Here is a 24,670-nt window from a genome sequence, read left to right as displayed (position 1 = left end):
TAGAACTGAACTAGAACTGAACTAGAACTGAACTAGAACTGAACTAGAACTGAACTAGAATTGAACAAGAACTGAACTAGAACTGAACTAGAACTGAACTAGAACTGATCTAGAACTGAAATAGAACTAAACTAGGACTGAACAAGAACTGAACTAGAACTAAACTAGAACTGAATTAGAACTTAACTAGAACTGAACTAGAACTGAACTAGAACTGAACTAGAACTGAACTAGAACTGAAATAGAACTAAACTAGGACTGAACAAGAACTGAACTAGAACTGAAATAGAACTAAACTAGGACTGAACAAGAACTGAACTAGAACTAAACTAGAACTGAATTAGAACTTAACCAGAACTAAACTGGAACAGAACTAGAACAGAACTAGAACAGAACTAGAACTGAACTAGCACTGAACTAGAACAGAGCTAGAACTGAACTAGCACTAAACTAAAACTGAACTAGAACTGAACTAGAACTTAACTAGCACTGAACCAGAACTGAACTAGAATACAAATATACATTATATTTGTATTCTACTATACCAAGGGTGAATTAAATATCGAATCAGACATAACGTCCTATCGATATATAATGCAAACTAGTTCTATGACGAATCTAATTGTCAAAACGAGTTCCTTCCTACCCTCTTAAACTACCAATTAATTCCGATTTCAAATGCTGCAGACACATATTAATAAAAATTAAAATCACTTAATACTGCAACAACTAAAAGTAAAACAAATCTATAAAGATTAGTTCATTAACCTGACCAAGGTCATAATAAAAAAAAATAACCAGTTAAAAACCAGATTCTGGACTAGTTCTATGACGATTTATCTTAATATTTTATTTAATTTATTCATATGCACTACGTAAATCACCTGGAAGACTTTTTCAGTAAATGACTTCCTTTAAACTATTTTAAATAATTAAAAACTGTTAATACAGATGTCGTATTCAAATAAGCCTTAGTGTGCATTAAATTTTCTAATATTTATATTTACAACCAAACTGCCAGACTTTTTGAAAACACGTGTTTACTAAGCTTCAAACAAAAACGTCAAGATTCTTGTAAAAAAAATATAAAAGTTTAAAAATAACACGTTATTAATGATCAAAAATTTACATAATTGTCAACAAAACAATCAATTGACTTTTACGTCACTAATTTATATAAAAAGTCCCTTTAAATAATTATGATCAATAATGCAAAGTCATTTTTCAAAATAAGATAAACAAAATTTAAAACCTGATATCAACAACAACGGGTGTTAATTTCAAATATTTTTTTTTCGATTTTTCGGCAAAACAATAAAATTAAACAAAATTTATGTGGAAACTAATGGATAAAATGCATATTCAGCAAAAAAAAATAATAATAATTATGCATGCAGTTAGTATTTTTATTTATTTATAAGAATTATTAAACTAGTTTTTTATTTGTTAATAAATAGATTTTATAATCAATTAATAGTTGAAGAAACTAAAGGCATTATTTATTATTTATAAATAATAATTTGAATATTTTTTTATTAATTTTATAGTTTTTATTAAGCAAATTTACGTCAAACATCGGAGAATATATCTTGTTTTATTTTGTGTGACTAACTACGTACCTAACTAACTAACTAACTAACTAACTAACTAACTAACTAACTAACTAACTAACTAACTAACTAACTAACGAACTAACCAACTAACTGACTAATTAACTAACTAACTAACTAACTAACCAACCAACTAACTAACTAACCTACTTACTAACTAACTAATCAACTAACTATCGATCTATATATCTATATATCTATCTATCTGTCTATCTATCTATCTATCTATCTATCTATCTATCTATCTATCTATCTATCTATCTATCTATCTATCTATCTATCTATCTATCTATCTATCTATCTATCTATCTATCTATCTATCTATCTATCTATCTATCTATCTATCTATCTATCTATCTATCTATCTATCTATCTATCTATCTATCTATCTATCTATCTATCTATCTATCTATCTATCTATCTATCTATCTATCTATCTAGGAAAATAAAAATCTAAGACAGTATTGAATTATAAAAAGGTTTAATCTAAATCCACTCTCATATGGAAACCACGTCAATCGAGAGTAGTCGGCAACGGAAGGGCGTTAGTTAACCTGAATTACAAATACGGGTAAGAGAATCTAATACTGAAAGATCGGACTACAAACATCCTATAGGGTGACCCTGATTAGAGCAAAACGAAAAATCTCCTCAAAATTTGTCAATTTAGAAGTTTTTTTTAGTATGATGGTAAGCAGGGATGGCAAAATTGGTACGATGGTACTTTTTTGATACTATTTGATGTGCAAAAGTACCGTGATACTCCCGAGTCTTATTTGATACTTTCAGGGCTACAATCTCAATATCCGATTATTGTTTAACCGGTAGTAAATCTGTCTGGTAAAATAATATTATATGAATATTACTTCATATTTTCCATCACATCTGGAATCTGAGATATTATGTCCTGAATATTTGTATCGTAGCTATGAGATACCATGCATTTCCTGAGAAAACTTCATCAAATTATATCAAAGGTGTTAACATTGACGCCCATTCCAAATTTAAAATGTATAAACATATGTCAGAAATTATTAACTTTTAGCAAAAAAAAAAAAAATTGTACTTTGTATTGTAAGAAAGCTTTAACTGAATACGACTGTAATAGCTTTAAAGGGAAGGTAGCTCAAGGCAGTTCTGAGTGGACATACAGGATTACGAGCACATTTATGCAAAATTGGACGTGCGGATTCAGATGTATGTAGAGCATGTGGAGGGGACAGTGAAATTCTGGAGCACTTTCTTTGCCACTGCCTGGCATTCGTCGAATGCCACAAGAATGGTTTCAGAGGTAACTATAGCAGTTTCGACAGTTTAAAGTTATGTCAGAAGCATATTATTGTTTTAATGAATATCAAAATAATTAGAATATGAACAGCAACCTGTTACGCATTTATATTTAAAAAATGCTACACCAGCAAAAGAAAAAATAAATATTTTACATAAATATTTATTTAATTTTACTAAAAATCGTGATCACAAATTTTAAATAATTTTTTTGTTAAACATTGCACACATTCTGCGCATGTGCAAAGACAAATTAATGTGCGGAATATAAAATACGCGGAATACATAAATTTTTTAAGTGTTTATTTATTTTCAATATATTTAAAATCATTTAATGACAGGATCCAGATTGGTGTGTTATTTTTAAAGTCGCGTGCCATTGAAACTGCACTGAAACAATGAAAACATTTTTTTTAATGATTTCTTTTCAAAATGATTTATGGCAGAAGACAATTTGCCAAAAGGTTAATATAACCATTTAATAATAATAATAAAAAAGTATTTAAAAATATAACTAATGGGACTATTAGTCTTTTAAATCGTAGAGAATTTATATTATTAAGGTGGCTACAGTTTGTGGACATTGTAATAAGAACAGCTGAACTTTTTTTATTTATGAATATATTATGAAAAGTACCATCATGACAAAGAGATCGAAACTATTGCAGTTCAAAAAAAAACTAGAATGAAAACCAAAACTAAAAAACTATTTATTAGCAAGCGACCATGGTAAGTACTTTTTTAACAACTTATTTGTAAGCAAGCATGGCAAATACTTGCCTCCAATATAATCAACTGACCTACAAATAAAATTTACTTGGACTATTTCCTTTCCTAGTTTCTAAGATTTTCACCAGATACTGTTATATTAAAAAAAAAAACGCCAGTTGCATATATTAATTTGTTTATTGCATATCTTCTAAATATATATATATATATTCTTTAAATCAAATTAGTTATTTAAATATAAATGGACTTTGCTCAGCATCTTAATACTATTATAATTAATAACTACCGCAAAACAAATTGAACGATTTAATAATACAATTTAAACAATTTTACCAGAAATAATAAAACAAAATATAAAAGTAAAATAAGTATGATAGCATAAGTCTTAACATATAATACCCTACAGTAGACCAACAATAACTATACGAAAAGGGAATTAAGTGTCACATTTATACGATTTTTTAAAGGTTTATATAATGACAATTTAAATATTTGGTCCGACTAACGTAGGAAGCCATGAGAGAGCCAGAGATGGGAATCATAGAAAAAGAACATTTTCGAAAATTTCTATAAACATAAAATCTTGCTATCAAATTTTATAAGGAACAGACCATACTTGATCTTACGCCTTATATAAGAAAATTACATGAATGCTCATTATTGGCTTCAAAATATGAATACTTGACCAAAGTTTTCATATAAGACCCGCTTCAGAAAATAACTTATATTGACATTTCCAAAGACTTTATAGACTAGTTAATAGACTAATGTATAGGCTAGTTCATAGACTTGTCTATAGAAAGTAGGCCATTACATGGTTGTCGACTTACTGATTCCAAAGCAAAACGTTAAAAGACCTTGCGTATAACAATTTAGAGGCTTTCTGAATAAAATACTGCATATTTGTTGATAATCGGCCACGACGTGTGTCATCAAGCCCCTCAAAACCGTTGTCGGAATGACATTAAGTTCCTAAGGGTCATAAACTCAAATTCTAAATAAAATCTGTGCAAAAATGACTGATGTTGTACTGCCACACATTCACTCCTATTACTTCATAGATTAGTCTATATACTAGTTAATAGACTACTCCATATACATGCTTATAGACTAGCTTATATACCAGTTCATAGACTAATCCACTGACTAGTTTATAGACTACAACAAAGACTAGTTCATGGAGTAGTTCGTAGACTAATACATAGACTAGTTCATAGATTTTTTAATGAATGATTCCATAAACCAGTTCATGGACTAGTCTATAGAATAGTTCATAGACTAGTTCAAACACTTGTTCAAAGACTACTTAATAGTCTAGTTCATAGATTAGTTTATAGACTAGTTCTCAGATTAGTTTATAAACTATTCCATAAACTAGTTCATAGACTCGTTCATAGACTAGTCCATAGACTAGTTCACAGAACAGTCCATAGGCTATTTTATAGACTATTTCAAAGACTAATCCATAAACTAGTTTATAGTCTACTTCATATACTATTAAATAAACAAGTCCATAGAATAGTTTAAAAACATTAGGTAGGCATGTTATATATCAATGGAAAGGTAATTTTATCTATTTTTCAAAACTGTATATAATTTTTGAAAATTAAAAAAATTAAAAAAATTAAAAAATGTTTTTTATTCAGTTTTTGCGAAGTTACAAATTTTTCAAATTGCAATAAAAATTTTATTTATGAATATTTTTTAATGAAATTTTACAGATAGGTAGATTTTTTACTCAAAATCCAAAATTAAATAAAAATTTCGAATTTTCTTATTAGAAATCCCGGAATTCCTAAAAAAGTTTTAAAAAATCCCAAAAATGGGATTTTTTGGTTTTTTGCCTATTATATCCATACCAGGGGCGGGGTTATCGAAACCCATTACAAAATGATTAAGAACATATTGGGTCATATAAAACAGGTCACTATAATTTGATATCGACTATGCGATTTGAGAATTTTTGCACAAAATTGAATTTTCCATAAAAATAGGGTTTTTTGGATAGACCTGGTCCCCTCGGTATCAAAAATGTTTAGGTTTTTGTTTCACTAATCGTATTTTATGTAAAGTCAGCTTTCCAAAAAGTATAAATTATATATACATCTTTTTAGAAACTTTTTAGATAACTTAAAAAGAAAAAGATACTTTTTTTTCCCAAAAAATGGCAAAAAATCGCCTTTTTTTAATTAACATGCCTATAACTTTGGACTCAGTCATGATTTTTACATAATTCTTTCACTGATTGATATATGAACTTGTTGTTAAGCGAATAAATATTTGGACCCGCTATTATCAAAAAACTAAAGTAAGGACGGTAAAAATTTTAAAATTTTAATTTTCAAATGCGAATATCTCCTAAACTATAAGAGATAATTTACTGCTACGACATTTTTATAGTGCTCGATGAGGAGATTCTACATACGAATTTTTTTTTTTTTTTTAAATCGGAACTCAATTGAAGAAATAGGATCGTTTTAAAAATTTAACATAGCCGAGGTGTCCTAATTTGAGGACCCCACGCCGGGCCCCTGGTTGGCCTATAAGGTCCAAATTCAAAACCTAAACTTGACAACTCCTCCTGTTTGTGCATACCAAATTTCATTAAAATCGGATTAACCGTTTAGAAGTTACCGAATTATTTCCCTCTTTTTTTCCTATACCACTGTGCGGTACCATAAATTATTTATTGAATTATCTTCAAAATTGCGACCTGTAGTTTGATTACAAGGTTTACAAGCCCTATTCAGGGGTTACAATTGTATGGAGCCAGGTGAAATAATGGACCGATCTTAACCATTATCAATAGGCTTAGTCCCTGGGACAATAAAATATCATGTATCAAATTTCATGGAATTATCTTCAAAATTGCGACAAGGTTTACATGAACGCACACAGCTAAATCGACTCAAAAAATGATTCTAAGCCGATTGATATACTTTAAGTTGGGTATAGGACCAATATTATTGTGCGTGTTGGGTATAATCAAGGGCCTAGGAAATATATACATACATACTTTTGTATACATACATTTCAATGTGATTAAAACTTGTGGTCGAAAAATTGCTTGATTCAAATCAATAGAATCGATCATTTGATCTTAAAACGAATCAAAATATAATTCTATTTTAATTTTAAAACATTATCAAGTTATGTACAAATACATTACAAACTCTTTAACATTCTTTAATAATTATAGGGTATATAGACAAAGTTTTAAATTAAGAATTATTTATGATGATGATGATAATACTACCGATACAAATATTTGTATGTTAAATTTGTAAATAAATATTTTAATTTAATCAAAAATTGTTAAGACCAACTAAAAAAAGTTCCCAAACTAATTTATATGTATGAAAGCGAACTTATATGATAATGAAGCTAATGAAAACGATGACGAAGATAACTTTTTTAATGAAAAAAAATAAAAATATTTTTTTGATATAAAAAAAATATTTTACCGGTAAATAAAAGTGTACAAATGAACAGGTATGTATAATAATACGTTTAAGTTGTTATGTTTTTTTTTTTTTTTTTAATTTTGTAAAACCTTTCCAGTCAGAATCGAAAAAAAGAATAAGAAGATAAAAAGAAATAACAAAAAACACACACAACATTAAAGACGTTAACAACTACGACTACGTTGTTGTACTTAATTCGACGTAGTCGTCTGTTATTATAAACAGAATATAACAAAATCGTATTAACATATAATTCTTAATGTTAATAATGATGACTAAAATAAATAAATAAAATACAACAAATTATAATCAATTTAGCAAAGATTGAGAATAAAAAATTAAAAAAATAAGCAGAAACTATACAACAACCAAAACTAGAGGAATAGTAAGTTAAGTGGTAAGTAGTAGTAGTTGTAGTTGTAGTAGATTCCTATACTCTCATACAACATTCTGTAGATCTAGAAGTTGTCAATATTAATGATACGCTGTTGCTGTTGACCAAAAAAAAAAAAAAAAATACGAAAAAAATAATAAGAAGTTTTTGTTTTCTAGCCCCAGCTTTATGAAAACAAAAAAAACAACAAAAAAAAATCGCCAATTCAATAAAGAAAAAAATATTATAAATGCCAGCGTAGGTCTAGAATTTAAAATCAGTTTAACATTGACATTGGTTCAGACATTGCAAAAAATCAAATATAACCTAAAAAAGAAAACTAAACAAAGAAAATTTTATAAAAATTAAAAAAAAAATTTAGTTTTATTAAAAATTTAAAAAAAATTTATAAAAATTATTAACAAAAATAAACAATTGCATTTGTAGTGAACCAATAAATTTTTGGAAAAAATCAGTTAAAAAAAATTCTTAAAAAAAATTAGAAATTTAAAACATTGGAAAAAAATTTAAATAAAAAAAGTGTTTAAATAAAATATAAATAAAAATGTCGAATTTAGCATTTTTATGTCTGGCAACTCTGTGCTGTAGCATTTTCTTCTTTTCAAATACTAAAGCGGCCTCAACATTTCGTAAGTTTAAAATTTCTAAATAAAAAAAATAACAATTTTAGTTTTAATAATTTTTGAAAAAAATCAAAATTTTGTTGCAAAATAGTCCTATCAAAATTTAGTGATATGGGTTTTTACTACCGGTTGGGTTCACCTTAAATATTGACTTTTTGGGCTCCTTCATTTGAACCCTAACGAATGGTGGACAGACGGACGATTTTCAAATATTTTGAAATTTAGTTTATTTAAAGTTTATATTCAACTTTCTAGAGGCCTTTGCTTAGGCCCCATTGCTGTCTATTTAATTGTTTTTTTGGGCAGCGGACCCCGTTGACATACGGGTGATACTGACCTCGGTTAATTTATTACGAAAACATACCTCAACAAGATTTCCTTTCATTGGACCATTCCATTTGAAACAATTCGATATATCAGATGGTCGCGGTGGTTCGTGAAATTCAAAATTAAGTATAAATAACTTTATGTCGGTTCAAATTCAACTTTCTAGAGGCCTTTACTTAGGTCTTATTGCCGCCTATTTGTTTGCTTTTGAACAGCGGACGGACAGACATTTTATTCTGATTATCTTCAATAACAACTGTTAATGATCATGAAAGACCTCTGGGGCCAATAGTGTTTTTAATTAAAGATTTTTGTTTCTTATAAGGCAACTGGACGGACATATTGTCTAAAAGACCTATTTCCTAATATTTTGTTTTTTTTAACCTTTTATCGGTTTAAACTTTTTAGCTTTTACCGATTGTTTTTCTGAGTTTTTTTTTTCTGATTAAGCGATTCTGCCTGTTTTTAACAAAATATTTCAAATCATCAGATAATATTCTGAGAAGATATCTCAGACCCCAGACTATTTTCACAGAGAGGTAGAGGAAAATGTCGATATATTTTCATAATTTTCTTTAAGCAACATTTTGTTTGATAGACCGATTTCCTAATATTGTGGTTTTAACTTTTTAGTAAATTTTGAAATTTTGGTTTTCATTTGAAAGTTTGAGTTCCAATTAGGCCCTACAGATTTTTTTCTGAATTTTATTCTGATTAAGCGATTTTGGTTGTCCGAATATATTTTAACAATTCAAAGCCATCTGTTGGACAAATCTAATAAAGATTTGATGATCTAAAATAGTAATCGGTAAACTGGACCCTAGTAGTAATTTCTAAGAACAAATCTTTCCGATTTTAGAATAACATCTTTTTGAATTCTAACATTTCTTTAGCTTAGTTTTAAAGATTTTAGATTTTATTTAAATATATATGAGCAAAGTGTCTATTTTAAAATTGCAATCAAGAAAAAAAATTGTGTTAAATTATACGCAAATATTTACTTTAAATTCGACTTTGTTTAGAATTAAAAAAAAGCATAATTGCCAAAAATAAAAGTGTTCAGACATTATTGACTAAGAAAATTATTTAAATAAATAAAACTCAAGAAATATTCGATAACATATGTTACTGCGTACTTTTAACTCAGAGATAATATTAAGGGTAGTCATGAGTTAGTTAGTCAGTCAGTTAGCTAGATAGATAGATAGATAGATAGATAGATAGATAGATAGATAGATTGATAGATAGATAGATAGATAGATAGATAGATAGATAGATAGATAGATAGATAGATAGATAGATAGATAGATAGATAGATAGATAGATAGATAGATAGATAGATAGATAGATAGATAGATAGATAGATAGATAGATAGATAGATAGATAGATAGATAGATAGATAGATAGATAGATAGATAGATAGATAGATAGATAGATAGATAGATAGATAGATAGATAGATAGATAGATAGATAGATAGATAGATAGATAGATAGATAGATAGATAGATAGATAGATAGATAGATAGATAGATAGATAGATAGATAGATAGATAGATAGATAGATAGATAGATAGATAGATAGATAGATAGATAGATAGATAGATAGATAGATAGATAGATAGATAGATAGATAGATAGATAGATAGATAGATAGATAGATAGATAGATAGATAGATAGATAGATAGATAGATAGATAGATAGATAGATAGATAGATAGATAGATAGATAGATAGATAGATAGATAGATAGATAGATAGATAGGTAGATAGATAGATAGATAGATAGATAGATAGATAGATAGATAGATAGATAGATAGATAGATAGATAGATAGATAGATAGATAGATAGATAGATACATAGATAGATAGATAGATAGATAGATAGATAGATAGATAGATAGATAGATAGATAGATAGATAGATAGATAGATAGATAGATAGATAGATAGATAGATAGATAGATAGATAGATAGATAGATAGATAGATAGATAGATAGATAGATAGATAGATAGATAGATAGATAGATTGATAGATAGATTGATAGATAGATAGATAGATAGATAGATAGATAGATAGATAGATAGATAGATAGATAGATAGATAGATAGATAGATAGATAGATAGATAGATAGATAGATAGATAGATAGATAGATAGATAGATAGATAGATAGATAGATAGATAGATAGATAGATAGATAGATAGATAGATAGATAGATAGATAGATAGATAGATAGATAGATAGATAGATAGATAGATAGATAGATAGATAGATAGATAGATAGATAGATAGATAGATAGATAGATAGATAGATATAGATAGATAGATAGATAGATAGATAGATAGATAGTTAGATAGTTAGTTAGTTAGTTAGTTAGTTAGTTAGTTAGTTAGTTAGTTAGTTAGTTAGTTAGTTAGTTAGTTAGTTAGTTAGTTAGTTAGTTAGTTAGTTAGTTAGTTAGTTAGTTAGTTAGTTAGTTAGTTAGTTAGTTAGTTAGTTAGTTAGTTAGTTAGTTAGTTAGTTAGTTAGTTAGTTAGTTAGTTAGTTAGTTAGTTAGTTAGTTAGTTAGTTAGTTAGTTAGTTAGTTAGTTAGGTAGGTAGGTAGGTAGGTAGTTGGTTAGTTAGTTAGTTAGTTAGTTAGTTAGTTAGTTAGTTAGTTAGTTAGTTAGGTAGGTAGTTGGTTAGTTAGTTAGTTAGTTAGTTAGTTAGTTAGTTAGTTAGTTAGTTAGTTAGTTAGTTAGTTAGTTAGTTAGTTAGTTAGTTAGTTAGGTAGGTAGTTGGTTAGTTAGTTAGTTAGTTAGTTGGTTACTTAGTTAGTTAGTTAGTTAGCTAGTTAGTTAGATAGTTAATTAATTAGTTAGTTTAAGAGGAGGATGTACATACACCTTTATCGGTCCAGTTTGCGCGTGCCTTAGGTGAGAATCAAAACCACCACCTCCGGTCTATCAGATGGACGGATGGATATTTTTTTCCTATTTTTCTAATAAAGCGATTCAATGCGAATATTTCTGAATATTAAAGCATATTTGAAACAAAAATGGCCCGACTAAGTCCAGTACTCGGTGACCTATCATCCCCCTAGGTCCTGTGATCAGTGACCTATAGTATATTCAACTTATTTTTATACTGCGAGTGGATGCAAATTATGCTTAAAAGAGCCAAGAAATTTTTGATTTTAAAATTTTTATCGGTTCAAAATTCTTATTGGACAATTTCTGCAAAACTTTCTCGTTTTTAATACCAAATTTTTTCGAGCATTAGAATAATGAATCGATTTAGCTGATTAAACGAATTATAAGCTAAGCACTGAGCAATTTTCAAAATTTTCTCCAAATTCCAAAAATTTTTGACTTAAGTATCAAACTATGCCCGTATCCATCAAATCTGTGTTATAATCGAGTGATTTTAAGTAAAGGGAGGTTATTGGTCTCTTGGGTTAATTATGGATCGAATTCTTCTTATATCTTTAGAGAATTATTATTTTCTTAGAATAGCAAGATTTAAAAATACTTATTAACAATAAACCGATTTAAGGAAAAGAGTGTTTAATGGTCCCATGGGACCGTATTTTTCAAGAATTTAGAAAATAATTAAATTCTAATGCTTGTAGAATTTTAAAAATAAACCGACTTGTTATAAGATCAGTGTTATAAAGAAGCCATTTATGGATCGATCTTTATAAGGTAGAGGTATATAACTGGAATACCCCTATCATATGAGGATCGATCTTCTCTTGGGATCTAAACTATGATCTTTCTTTCAAAAAACTGTACAGTAAGATGAAAAGTACAAATTTCTTTACTCCACCTTTACGTTCAAATAAAGTGATCTTCTTATTATTATGATCTTCAATGCTATATAAACTAAACTTTTGTAAAACAAGTTCTATAAAATTAGTTGCATCTTTTAAAGGGGCATAAGAATTGAAACAAAGTCTTGTTACTTAAATAACATAAAGCCAAGCCTCTTATTAAAAACACAATTTTAAAACCAGTCATTCATATGTTTCTTAAAACCAAAATATTTCATTTTTTTGGCATCATTTTTATTATTTTTTTTTTTCTTTTTGTTTTTCATTTTAGCCGCTGATATACCCCGTTGCCATACGGGTGATACGGATTGTGTGGTGCGTACTTCTGTTAATTTAATACGAAAACATGCGCGCACAGGTTATCCCTCAGCAGCATTTCCTCCCATTGAACCATTCCATTTGAAACAATTCGATATATCAGATGGTCGTGGTGGTTCATTAAATTTAAAATTAAATTTCCGCGATGTTGATGTTGCGGGCCTGTCTGGTGTGAATTTCGATCGTGCTGTGTAAGTTGCCAAGTATATAATTTTATTTAGTTTTTTTTTTTTTTGGGGGGGGGAGAGGGGGGGTTTAATTATCAAAGGCGGTTTTTATTTTTGTGGCGACCTAAAATAATAAATTTTTGTTTGCCTGTGGCTTAATGCTTTTGCCTGGCAACAGTACATTTATGTTATGAAGTTACTTTTTGAATTGAGTTTTAAGAATAATTTAGTTTTTTATTAAATTTTTATTTTTTTATAAAATTCTTTGAAAACCGCAATTGAAAGATTCCTATGGTATAGTCCATTCACTGGTCAATAGACTAGTAAACTCTAAAGTCAACTTACTAACACAAAGACTGGTCCTGAGACCGGTCAAAAGACTAGTTCACAAATAAGTCAATAGACAAATCAATAGAATAGAACATTATCCATAGAGAAGTCAATAGACTAGTCCATAGTCTAGTTCATAAACTAATCAATATAATAGTCAACACATACATTAGCAAAAATACTATTTTACAGCCTAGTCGATAGGCATTAGACTAGTCTAAAGACTAGTCATAAGAATTTTCAATAGAATTCTCAATAGTTTAGTCAATAGTCTAATCAATAGTTTAGTCAATAGTCTAGTTAATAGTTTAGTCAATAGTATAGTAAAAAGTTTAGTTAATTGTCTAGTTTATAGTTAATTAATTGTCTAGTTTATAGTTCTAGTTAGTCAATAGTTTAGTTAATAGTTTAATCAATAGTCAAGTCAATAGTCTATTCAATAGTTTAGTCTATAGTCTAGTCAATAGTTTGGTCAATAGTCTAGTCAATAGTCCAATCAATAGTGTCGTCAATAGTCTAGTCAATAGTTTAGTCAAAAGTCTAGTCAATAGTCTAGTTAATAGTTAGGTCAATAGAGTGGTCATTAGACTAATTAATGGACTAGTCATTAGTTTATTCAATAGACTAGTCATTAGTTTTCTCAATAGACTAGTCAATAGTCTATAGTTTAATAAAAAGTCTAGTAAATAGTCTAGTAAGTAGTCTAGTCAATAGCCTATTCAGTAGTATAATTAATAGTCGATGAACTAGTCATTAGACTACTTAATGAACTAGTCATTAGTTTATTCAATAGACTACTCATTAATCTTCTTAATAGACTAGTCATTAGTCTTCTCAATAGATTAGTCAATCGACTAATCAATAGACTAGCCATTAGACCAGTCCATAACCCAGGCATTAGATTACTACATTGACTAGTTATGAAACTAAATAGTCTAGTTAATAGTCTAGTCAATAGTCTAGTCAATAGTCTAGTTAATAGTGTAGTCAATAGTCTAGTTAATAGTCTAGTATAAATGCTAGTTAATAGTTTAGTCAACAGTCTAGTCAATAGACTAGTTCATAGACTAGTCTACAGACTAGTTCATAAACTAGTCAATAGACTAGTCCACAGACTACTCAATAGACTAGTCAATTGACTTATCCATAGACTCATCAATAGCCTAGTGCTTAGACTATAGGTTGGTCTAGTCTTTAGACCAGCTCATTGACTAGGTATTAGATTAGTCCATTGACTCGTTATAAGACTACTCAATAGACTAGTTAATACAGTAATTCAAAGACTAGTCTATACACTAATCAATTAACTAGTTCATAGACTAATCAATAGACTAGTGTATAGACAAGTCAGTAGTCAAGTCCATAAATTAGTCAATAGACTATTCTGTAGTTAAAATACTATTCAATATATTTGTTCATATCATAGTCATTCGACTGGTGATTAGTGAAAGTACTAGTGCATAGACTAGTCAGTATTCTAGTTTATAGATTAGTCAATGGACTAATCAAAAGCCAAGTTTATAAACTATTCCATATTGTTCAATAGACTTGTTCATAGATTAGTCAATGGACTAACCTATAAAGTAACCAAAAGACTTCTTCACAGACTAATGAATAGACTAGTTAATAGATATGAACTAATCATAGCTCAGTCTATAGACAAGTGTATAGATTAGTCCATAGACTTGCCCATGGCATAATGCTTAGGGTTATCAATTTACTTAGGCTTTTATCGCTTAAGATTCCCCGAAAACTAATTTAGTTATTTGAAATCTCTTACAGTGGTTTTGGAGCTGATCCGGCTACTTCTAAATTTGAAATGTACGGTGTTTTACCAAAGGTCACACTACGTGGAAAATACACAGCTGATGGACGTATTTTAATTTTACCCATACGCGGTGATGGTAATGCTGATATTACACTAGAAAACTCTAAATTTTCGGTTAAATTCAAACCTTCTATACATCCTAAAAATGGAAAAACTTTCTTAATGGTAGACAAATTGAAGGTCTTGATTGAACCACAAAAGTAAGTTTGATTTATAAAAAAAATTGAAATATAGAAGAAATTCTTAATTCAATGTTTACGTTTTACAGAATGTCCATGCAATTGAGCAATTTATTTAATGGTGATCAAGCTTTGGGTGCTCATATGAATCAATTCTTAAATGAAAATTGGTTTGATGTCTGGACCGAATTGCAACCCTCCATACATGTGGCCATTGCTGAGGTTATGAAGAGTATATTAACGCCCATTTTTAAGAAATTCCCCTATGAAGACATGTATGAAAATTAAATTTACACATTTTAGCTTAAGTAAGGAAGAAAAAACTGTGAATTTCATTTTGTTTTATATGTTAACATTTTTGTGTGGTTTATTTTTAGTTTTAAACAACAATGATTTTCATTATTATTAATAATGTATTTTTTTTAGTTTAGTTTAAGATACAATTTTTTTTTTAATTTCCGTATTTGCAAAAACAAATATTTTGCTAAAAATCAAAAAAATACGGAAATTTTATCTATACTCATTTATAAATAACTCATAATTATCATACAACAATTATATAATTTTATAATATTAGTTTTTTTTATACATTAATATTAAAAACCATTTGTTGAATAATAAAATATTGAAAAGAGAGAAAAAAAGATGTTGAAAAAATGGTACTTGTTTAAGATATCAATTTAATATCATTTATATTGATTGTTTATTTAGATATATTTAAATGACCCTAAGGTGGTAAATAAGATAAATGATGATTAGTAGTAGTTGGTGTGAAAAAAAATAACAGACAAGCAGACAAACTGGTTGTTACCCTACAGTGGGTAAAATTTATCTATATGAATGTCGATGTGCTTTACGTGAGTACCTGGTATGATGCCCTATCCCACGGTGGTCTTTTTCATCCATGCAGATTTGAACAACGATCTACCATCGGCTCCGAATCCTTCAATGAAGAACTCAGGTGGCAATTTTTGAACGTGGATTGGGCCGATCCATGTACAAGCACTTTGCTGAAGTACTCGAGCTATCTAATCCCTGACCATTGCTGCGCCGTTGCTTAATTGTCGAGATGTAAAAACATCACTTCCGTTTACAACTACGCAGCTGGGATGGCCTCTGTTGATTCGGCAACAGGCCCAAGAGCCCGGTGGCCCGAAGTACGAATCCATTAATAAGCCGAGGACTTTATTCTTACTCACAGGGACATACTGTGGTAATTCTGATATGAACCGAGTATTCTCGGAACATATCTAGACAAGGAAGGAAAATTAAATGGTTTCATTTGTATACGAAACCTTTCATCCATCATCATACAACCCAGCACACATCTCATTTTTACGACACATTCATAAGAGAAAAACATACGACACATTCATTATAGGTAGACGGGTGAGGTGAGGCCCGTCGTACCTCATATTCATCCCATACCATATACAATTAATACTAACTCATATTCAACGCTTAGTCCCACAGTCACTCTTCTGTGGGATATCTGTTGTTTCGGCAACATCACCAAACTTATCCCGAAATATTGACTTTACCTTACATCAGTCTTTTAACCACAACTTACTCTTCTCGAGAATTTGGGTTTAAACCAACCAACTGACCAGCCAGGACATAGTGATGTTGGTGTTATTGCAATCCCGGGGAAAAGAGGTGTTTTCAATACCTCAGTCTGGCCGGGACTATAAATTGGCATAGTCTACTTCCTGGCTTAGTCTTTGCATAGATTGAAAGAGGTCAAACCAGAGCACCGCTAAATCTGGTACTACGAGTGGCCAGTTGCCCGCATCACTATGCCCCCGGGGGGATCGTTATATTTCGCCAATTACAAGAGCTGTTGATCAGCTCTATTGATCATGAAAGTTGAGTTGAGGAAGATCAATTTTGTTAATAAACTAATGTCAGTTTAGAAAAACTTTTCCCAACTGATTTGATTATACGACGACGAGATGATCATATCTGATCATTTGATGATCAACAACTGAGCTATCGATAATAGGTGTGTGTCCCTCTCAAACAATTATCTAAACATCCCACCAGCATATATATCCTATTGATTCCAACGTTTTTACAAAACCTCTGTACCACAATCAGCCGATCAATTTTGTTACCAACGATCGTTAAATCCTAATAAACACACGAGATGTTGATCAGTGTCATTAGGCAACGATCAGTGTTATTAGGCAACGACGTTCTTTAAGAACTTAGCCTTTAGTACACAATTGAAATATCACTTTTAAAACCAAAGTTTCTATATTTTTTATCTATATTTCGAGTGATCAAGTAAGTTAAGAAGAAAGAGAGTGTGATTAATTTTGTTAATTTAAGTTAAGTAGATGAACTTACGTTTCCAAGACAATTGTATCTCCGCTCTTCCCGAGCGATCTTCCGATCAGATTCTAAATCGGCCAAAGATTATCAACGCAGCAACAGATTTAACAACCGGAAGTTTTCTCCCCAGTGAAGAGCATCCAGTTACAACAAATTTATTACAACAACAACAAGCTGATGCTGATATTTCATCGCATTCTTAAAACAATCATTTTTAAAACTCTTACCTACAGACTTGTTTCTACGATCACGGGAAATATATGTCAGTCCTGATGATCAACAACTAAGATATCGAGAGTATATATAGTTTGTTGCTACAAGCCATTGTCTCTTCTGCCCACATTTATAGTCAAAGTCTTTTCACAAGAAAGCTGTATCACAATTTTGAACAGTGTCAATGGACAACGGCTCCAAAATCTTCAGCCCACGATATGAAACGCAATATCGATGGGAAATAACATCTCTCTAAGTCAGGCATTTGTTTGTTGCATTTCCTTTACAATAAGCATATAAAAATAATGAATGTTTTGGGAAAGTGGGAAAGTGTTTCGAATTCAATATCAAATCATTCCAAGGACAGATTGAGTATATACTAGAACATCTTCAGTTTAGCGTCCCGAAGACTAGCGATATTGGCACCACTACTTTTCCCAGTAATGGCAATAACGCTAAGTTAGGAGATGTTCATCTAGGTAACCGCTCAGTCATCTTCAGTTTATAGTCCAGGCAGACTAGAGTTCACTTCTTCAGTTTATAGTCCAGGTAGACCAGACCAGAGTTATTGGCGGCGCCACTAATCCCTTGAGAATAACACGAAATATGGGAGAATTTCAGTTAGGTAACATATCCCCGGGGAGATGGCTTTATAGCAGTCTAATGACGTTTTATTAAATAATATGCTTTCTTCATTCGTCATGTGTAATCAAGTTCATTTCACTTGGTCGCATCGAAGCAGTAACTTGACTGTTTAATGGATCTGTTAGTTTCCACGTCCAGTGATGATTCATCACACGATTTTTAGACATTTTTCGAACATTTTTTCTGCCAACGTTGTAAGACCTGACAAGTTTAAAAAACGAATCAGCAGATTTATCATAAAATGGAAAGTAGAAACTGGACATTAATGCCATCGATGGGAGCCCAATATCTTCTGAGATATGCGTTAAAGCCGTGATACACGGTTGTCAGATCTTACAACGTTGTCAGCTAAATGTTCAGAAAATGTCTAACAATCGTGTGAACTCACAATTTTTCTTTTGCAACGTTGTCAGAAAAAAACAGTTATAGAAGACAAAATTTGTAAGTTTACACTGTTATTAGACATTTTACTGCCAACGTTGTAAGACTTAACAACCGTGTATACATAGCATAGATATATTGAACCAAAAACCCTATAAAAAGTGTGAAAATTACGAATTTTCTTTGGAATCCAGCAAGAGTTACTTGTTTTACAATGTGTTCAACTGTTGAGACTAACTGGAAGTTCTGGATTTGAAAAGTTTAAAGCAATTTTTTTTTTTCAAAAACTAACAAAATATTTTTTTGTTTATTTAAATAATAAATTTTAATTTATGTAAATTAAATTTCATTTTTTTTTACAAATTTGACGTCAAATATAAATGTTTCAATTTTAAAACATATCTTAAGATCGTCTAAAGCCGGAAAAAGAAAACAAATACTGCAAAAGTTAGCATCTATGATAAATACTCTCACTTTAAAGAATTTACAAATACACTAAATATTCCCAAAAAAAACAAATATTATCGATCGTTTTAAGATCAGACAGGCAAACAAACAATAAATATCGATAGTTAACTGGGCATTATGATTCAGTTAATATTTGAACAATCAATCATATTTCAAAATTTACATTGTCATCATTACTACCCGTTTAATCATATACATATAAAGAATGGTAGTGGTGGTGGTGGACTGGTTAAACCACTAGACAGCCGGCGAGACTTCCCAAACACCAACAAGATCAATACAATAAATATCGCATAATTTCTTAGATGTTCTTAAACTACAGATCAAAGTTTTATATCAAGACACACAAGCGCTGCTTTAGTTTTTTTGGCAAACAATTTGTTGGCATTGATAGCTCGTTGACTTCTTAAGAGTTTTAAATACTTATTCGAATTTTGCTATATTTTCTTATTAAATCTTTATTTTAAATGATTTCACTATATCTACAAGTGTTTAAAAATTATTTATATATTTATTTATTTATGTTTATTCATTTAACTTGGTTTTGTTTATTTAAATTTCTTTGCTAATTTGTTAAGGAATTTTAAAAATGAACAAATTTGACATGATCATAATTATGTGATTTTTGATAAATCGATCATTATTATCTATTTCAAGTTTAAAGAAATTTCTAGAAGCTTTTAATTTGAACAAAAAAGAACGGCAGTTGTAGTAGTTTTAATAGTAGTTTTCAAACTGAATATGATTATTTTTTTGTTTATTTTCTGGAATAAATTAAATACTTAATTTGGCATAATGAAACTGTTTAATCATCACAAATACGAAAAATATTGTATAAAGAATAGTATTAAGACTTTGATTCCAACCACAAAAAGATGTGTGGTAAGTTTATCATTCTGTTTGTAATGGCAAATATGATGTTGATATAACTCAATACGACAATATTGGCAAATGGATACAGTCCTTATAGATTGTTTAGATTTAAGAGGCTAAATATTTTATTAAGCAGGACGCTTCACAGCTTCCGTTCATATACATATATGTATGAATGTATGTACAATGTACACACATATAACATTTTTTTTTTTTTTTTTTTAAATTCGAACTATTTCAAAACTTCCACCAAAACAGTTTTTATATCTTAAGATATATAAAATTCAAATCATTAGCTAACAACGAAATTTATATTCACCACACATTACTTAAAACTGTATTGAATATATTCCAAAGCATACTGTAAGGCTTCATGAAAAAAAAAATGTTGAAAAACTCACCATTTCATTTACAACTCAATTCTAGTTAAAATTTTGTTTATTTCAGTTCAGTCTAATTCATATTCTGCTATAGTTCAGTTCTTGTAAAATTTTAGTTTAAATCTAGTTCTGTCAGTTCTAGTTCAGTTCCAATTCAGTTCTAATTCAGTTCTAGTTCTAGTTCTAGTTCTAGTTCAGTTCTAGTTCAGTTCAGTTCTAGTTCAGTTCTAGTTCAGTTCTAGTTCAGTTCTAGTTCAGTTCTAGTTCAGTTCTAGTTCAGTTCTAGTTCAGTTCTAGTTCAGTTCTAGTTCAGTTCTAGTTCAGTTCTAGTTCAGTTCTAGTTCAGTTCTAGTTCAGTTCTAGTTCAGTTCTAGTTCAGTTTTAATTCAGTTTTAATTCAGTTCTAGTTCAGTTCTAGTACAGTTCTAGTTCTGTTCTAGTTCAGTTTTATTTCGGTCCTAGTAAGTTCTATTTCAGTTCTATATTAGTTCTAGTTCAGTTGTAGGTCAGTTCTAGTTTAATTCTAGTTTAGGCCCAGTTCGTGTTTAGTTATGTCTATTTGTCCGTTTCAGTTAAATAATTTTAAAAAACTCAAAATAATAATTTCCCGAGTTTTCCAACGCCAGAACTTCTGAAAATTTTTAAAACATCTTTAATTATTATGATTTATAACATTGGATTTTTTAATCAATCGAAGCAAAAATTACATAGTCAGTATTATAAACATACTAACTTAGTAATAAATATACACTTTATCTGACGGTTAAATATTTATAATTCTAAAAAAAAACAGTCATTTTCAATAAAACATGTTTTATACACCTCACTTACTTGAGCTAGACAATTAATAAATACTCAAGGGATTCCATAAGATTCTTAACGATTTGTTATTAATAAATTTCCATAGAATCATTATGGATAATAAAAAAAATTACACACTATTAATAGTGATGGAATTGAAAATATTGAATTTAAACAAGAAAAATTATAAATTCCTTTGTGTCATTAACCTTTAGTTGAGATTATTTTATTGACGGGAAATCAATGAATGCATTTTTATCAAAATCTGTTCTGTGAAGTGGCACAGTGGGATGAAATAAGACGGAGTTAATAACAGAAATTTGTATATTACTTATGGCATTTAAAATGTATAAGAAGATCACGAAATATTAGAATCTTTATGAAATAAATTTGTCTTAAAATTTGTTAACCGATTTCACGTCACAGTCTGGCACTAGCTATGTTGTTTTAAATTTTAACTGACTTCCAGATTATTATTCTAAAAGTTTTTTTTTCACTTTTTTATACCCTTCACCTTCGTGAGAAGGGTATATATAAGTTTGTCATTCCGTTTGTAATTTCTATAATATAATTTTCCGACCCCATAAAGTATGTATATTTGTTGAAATCATTTTTTAGAGGACCCCAGATATCGACGAGATCCGAATCATCAATAATTCAATAGACATGCTTTCGGGAAGATCGCTATTTAAAATCAGCAAAATCGGTCAATAAATAACGGACATATGAGCAAAAATCCGAGACCACCTCTGAAAATTTCATCAAAAATTGAGTTTCTTTATTCATGCTCAAACAGGTACCTTTGGAATTTTTTCTAATATTGAACCTAGAAATATGAAATTAAGTGTGTAGAGTCTGAATTAGATGTGAATTTCAAAAGGTACTTTTGGAATATACTATAAGGGACATGAAATTTAGTACGTAGATTCGGAATTAGATGAGAACCCATAAAAGGTAACTTTTTGGTACTGCAAAAGGAACTTTTTGAATTTTCTATAATAATGAACTTAGAAACATGAAATTAAGTATATAGAGTCCGGATTAGACGAGAACACATCAAAGGGGATTTTTTGGTACTTTTTCGTTCTACAAAAGGTACTTTTTGAATTTTCTATTATTAAACCTAGAAACATGAAATTTAGCATGTAGGGCCTTGACCAGGTAAGAACCTATAAAAAGGGACACTTTGGTACTTTTTCGTTTTACAAAAGGTACTTTTTGAATTTTCTATAGGATTAGGTGAGAACACATAAAAGGGGACTTTTAAGTATTTTTTTCCTTCTACAAAAGGTACTATTTGAAATTTTTATAATGATGAAACTAGAAACATGAAATTAATTATCTAGAGCCTGAATTAAGTGGGAACCCATAAAAGGGAGCTTTTTGCTACTTTTTCATTCTTTATAAGGTACTTTTTGAAATTTCTATAATATTGAACTTAGAAACGTGAAATTAAGAATGTAGGGTCTGGATTAAGTGAGAAGCTATAAAAGGGGACTTTTTGATACCTTACCGTTTTGCAATTGGTATTTTTTGTAATAAAATTCGTACTGAATGTTTTTGTCAACTTATACCTGTGCCCAATCTTATACACCCTTCACCATGATGTGTTAGGTGAAGGGTATATAAGATTGGGCACAGCCGAATGTAAAACTCTTACTGGTTGTTTTATCATTTTGTTAATAATTTAACAGGTGATCCATTCATATATCTATATATATATATATATATATATATATATATATATATATATATATATATATATATATATATATATATATATATATTATATATATATATATATATATATATATATATATATATATATATTATATATATATATTATATATATATATATATATATATATATATATATATATATATATATATTATATATATATATTATTATATATATTATATATATATATATTTGGATTCGTTGCCACTGTGCGCTCCGCATTGTTTCCACTGCATTCGCTTTATTCACTTTTATAAAGCAAACTATCAAATTGCTTATTGCCATAAAAAGTAATGAACTTGAAAACTGCTATGTAGAACCAATTTGAAGGTGATCCAGTTTACAGTTATACACACAAGCTGTTGCATACGACAACAGAGTTCCACAAATGATTTTATTAGCAATAAAAGAGATTAAAATATTTTTTTCTTGTGATCGAAATGACGATATAAAATTTTTATGTAAATAGTTCAGTTTTAGTTCAGTTCTAGCTAAATTTAATAGATTTAGTTCTAGTTCAGTTCTAGTCAGTTATATATAAAATTTTAACGCCATTGTTGTTCATTCTCCAAAGGCGTTTTTTACAAATTGATTATAAATGGCAAACAGTTTTTAAATTGACAACTTAATTTACCGTAAGTTTTTTTGAAAAGCTACAATTTGCTTATAAAACACAGTTATATTTCAAATAAAACCTGTATTAAAATCTCCTATATTTAATGGTGAGTGAAGGGATCCAACGCGAGATTTCCTTCAAAGAAAATTAGACAACTTGAGATAGCCGTCATTGTCTAAAATATTTGAATATTGGACTTCATCAGAGCAAATCATGGAGAATTAAAACAAATAAAAATGCAAAAATTTATTTCATAATTAAGTCAATTTCATTACAATTAAAAAATATATTAATTTGTGTTTTATTTCTTGTTAAGAAACGTATTAAAAACAAGCAATTCACCTTAATTGATAATATTCCCTTAATTAAATAATTTTTTCTAATTACAAAGTAATTATAACAATAATAAGTAGAAGATTGTAAGTGAGTATTTTATTTAAAAATATGATAAATTTACAATATTTAGTTGCAGATTGATTAATTATAAAGAAAATAATGTAAATGTCTAAAGGATCAGAGTCGGACAATTGCCCTTTCATTTGACATATTATGTAGTAGGGTTCTATAGTTGAAACAAATAGTCGACTTTTCGACTTTTTTCATTTAGTTAAAAGTCGACTTTTAGACTTTTCGACTATAAGTATTTTATAAATAGTCGACTTTTCGATATTTCGAATTTCTTCGACTTTTCGATTTTTTCGACTATTTTTTGACTTTTTTCGAGTTATTCCGACTATTTTAGAGTTTTTGACTTTTTTCCACTTTTTTTCAATTTCTTCAATTTTCGAGTTTTCAAATTTTTCCGACTTTTTCCAACTCTTTCCGACTTTTTTGATTTCTGTACTTTCTTCGACTTTTTTTGACTTATCGCCTATTTTCGACTTATCGACTTTCAGACTTTTATTAACAAAGTCGACTTTTCGACTATTTTCACAGACCATAGTCGAGTTATAGACATTTTTGGAACAAAATAGTCGACTTCGACATTTTTCGACAAAAAGTCGATTGGTCGAGTATTCGAAAGTCGATTTAAAGAATCCTATTATGTAGATAGATAGATAGATAGATAGATAGATAGATAGATAGATAGATAGATAGATAGATAGATAGATAGATAGATAGATAGATAGATAGATAGATAGATAGATA

At 29.1% G+C, this 24,670-nt stretch overlaps 2 protein-coding genes across 2 annotated transcripts in view; both read left to right on the top strand.

Annotated features, from left to right (window-relative positions):
• The first annotated feature begins 7,909 nt into the window (after positions 1-7,909).
• Positions 7,910-15,718, top strand: LOC111678471 (protein takeout-like). The gene is made up of 4 exons (XM_023439841.2): positions 7,910-8,113; positions 12,522-12,759; positions 14,848-15,093; positions 15,162-15,718. Exons 1-4 carry the CDS (start codon positions 8,029-8,031, stop codon positions 15,358-15,360), a joined length of 768 nt encoding a protein of 255 aa, XP_023295609.2. The 5' UTR covers positions 7,910-8,028; the 3' UTR covers positions 15,361-15,718.
• Positions 15,719-19,988: 4,270 nt separating this feature from the next.
• The window catches only part of LOC111678491 (protein takeout-like), a 17,628-nt gene continuing 12,946 nt past the window's right edge, over positions 19,989-24,670 (top strand). The window contains exon 1 of the mRNA XM_023439862.2: positions 19,989-19,995. Within this exon, the coding sequence (XP_023295630.2) occupies positions 19,989-19,995 (7 nt within the window). The remainder of the gene's footprint in view (positions 19,996-24,670) is intronic.

Source organism: Lucilia cuprina, chromosome 4 (genome assembly GCF_022045245.1).
Source record: "Lucilia cuprina isolate Lc7/37 chromosome 4, ASM2204524v1, whole genome shotgun sequence".
Lineage (NCBI taxonomy): Eukaryota > Metazoa > Arthropoda > Insecta > Diptera > Calliphoridae > Lucilia > Lucilia cuprina.
This window is presented reverse-complemented; position numbering and strand designations above follow the sequence as displayed.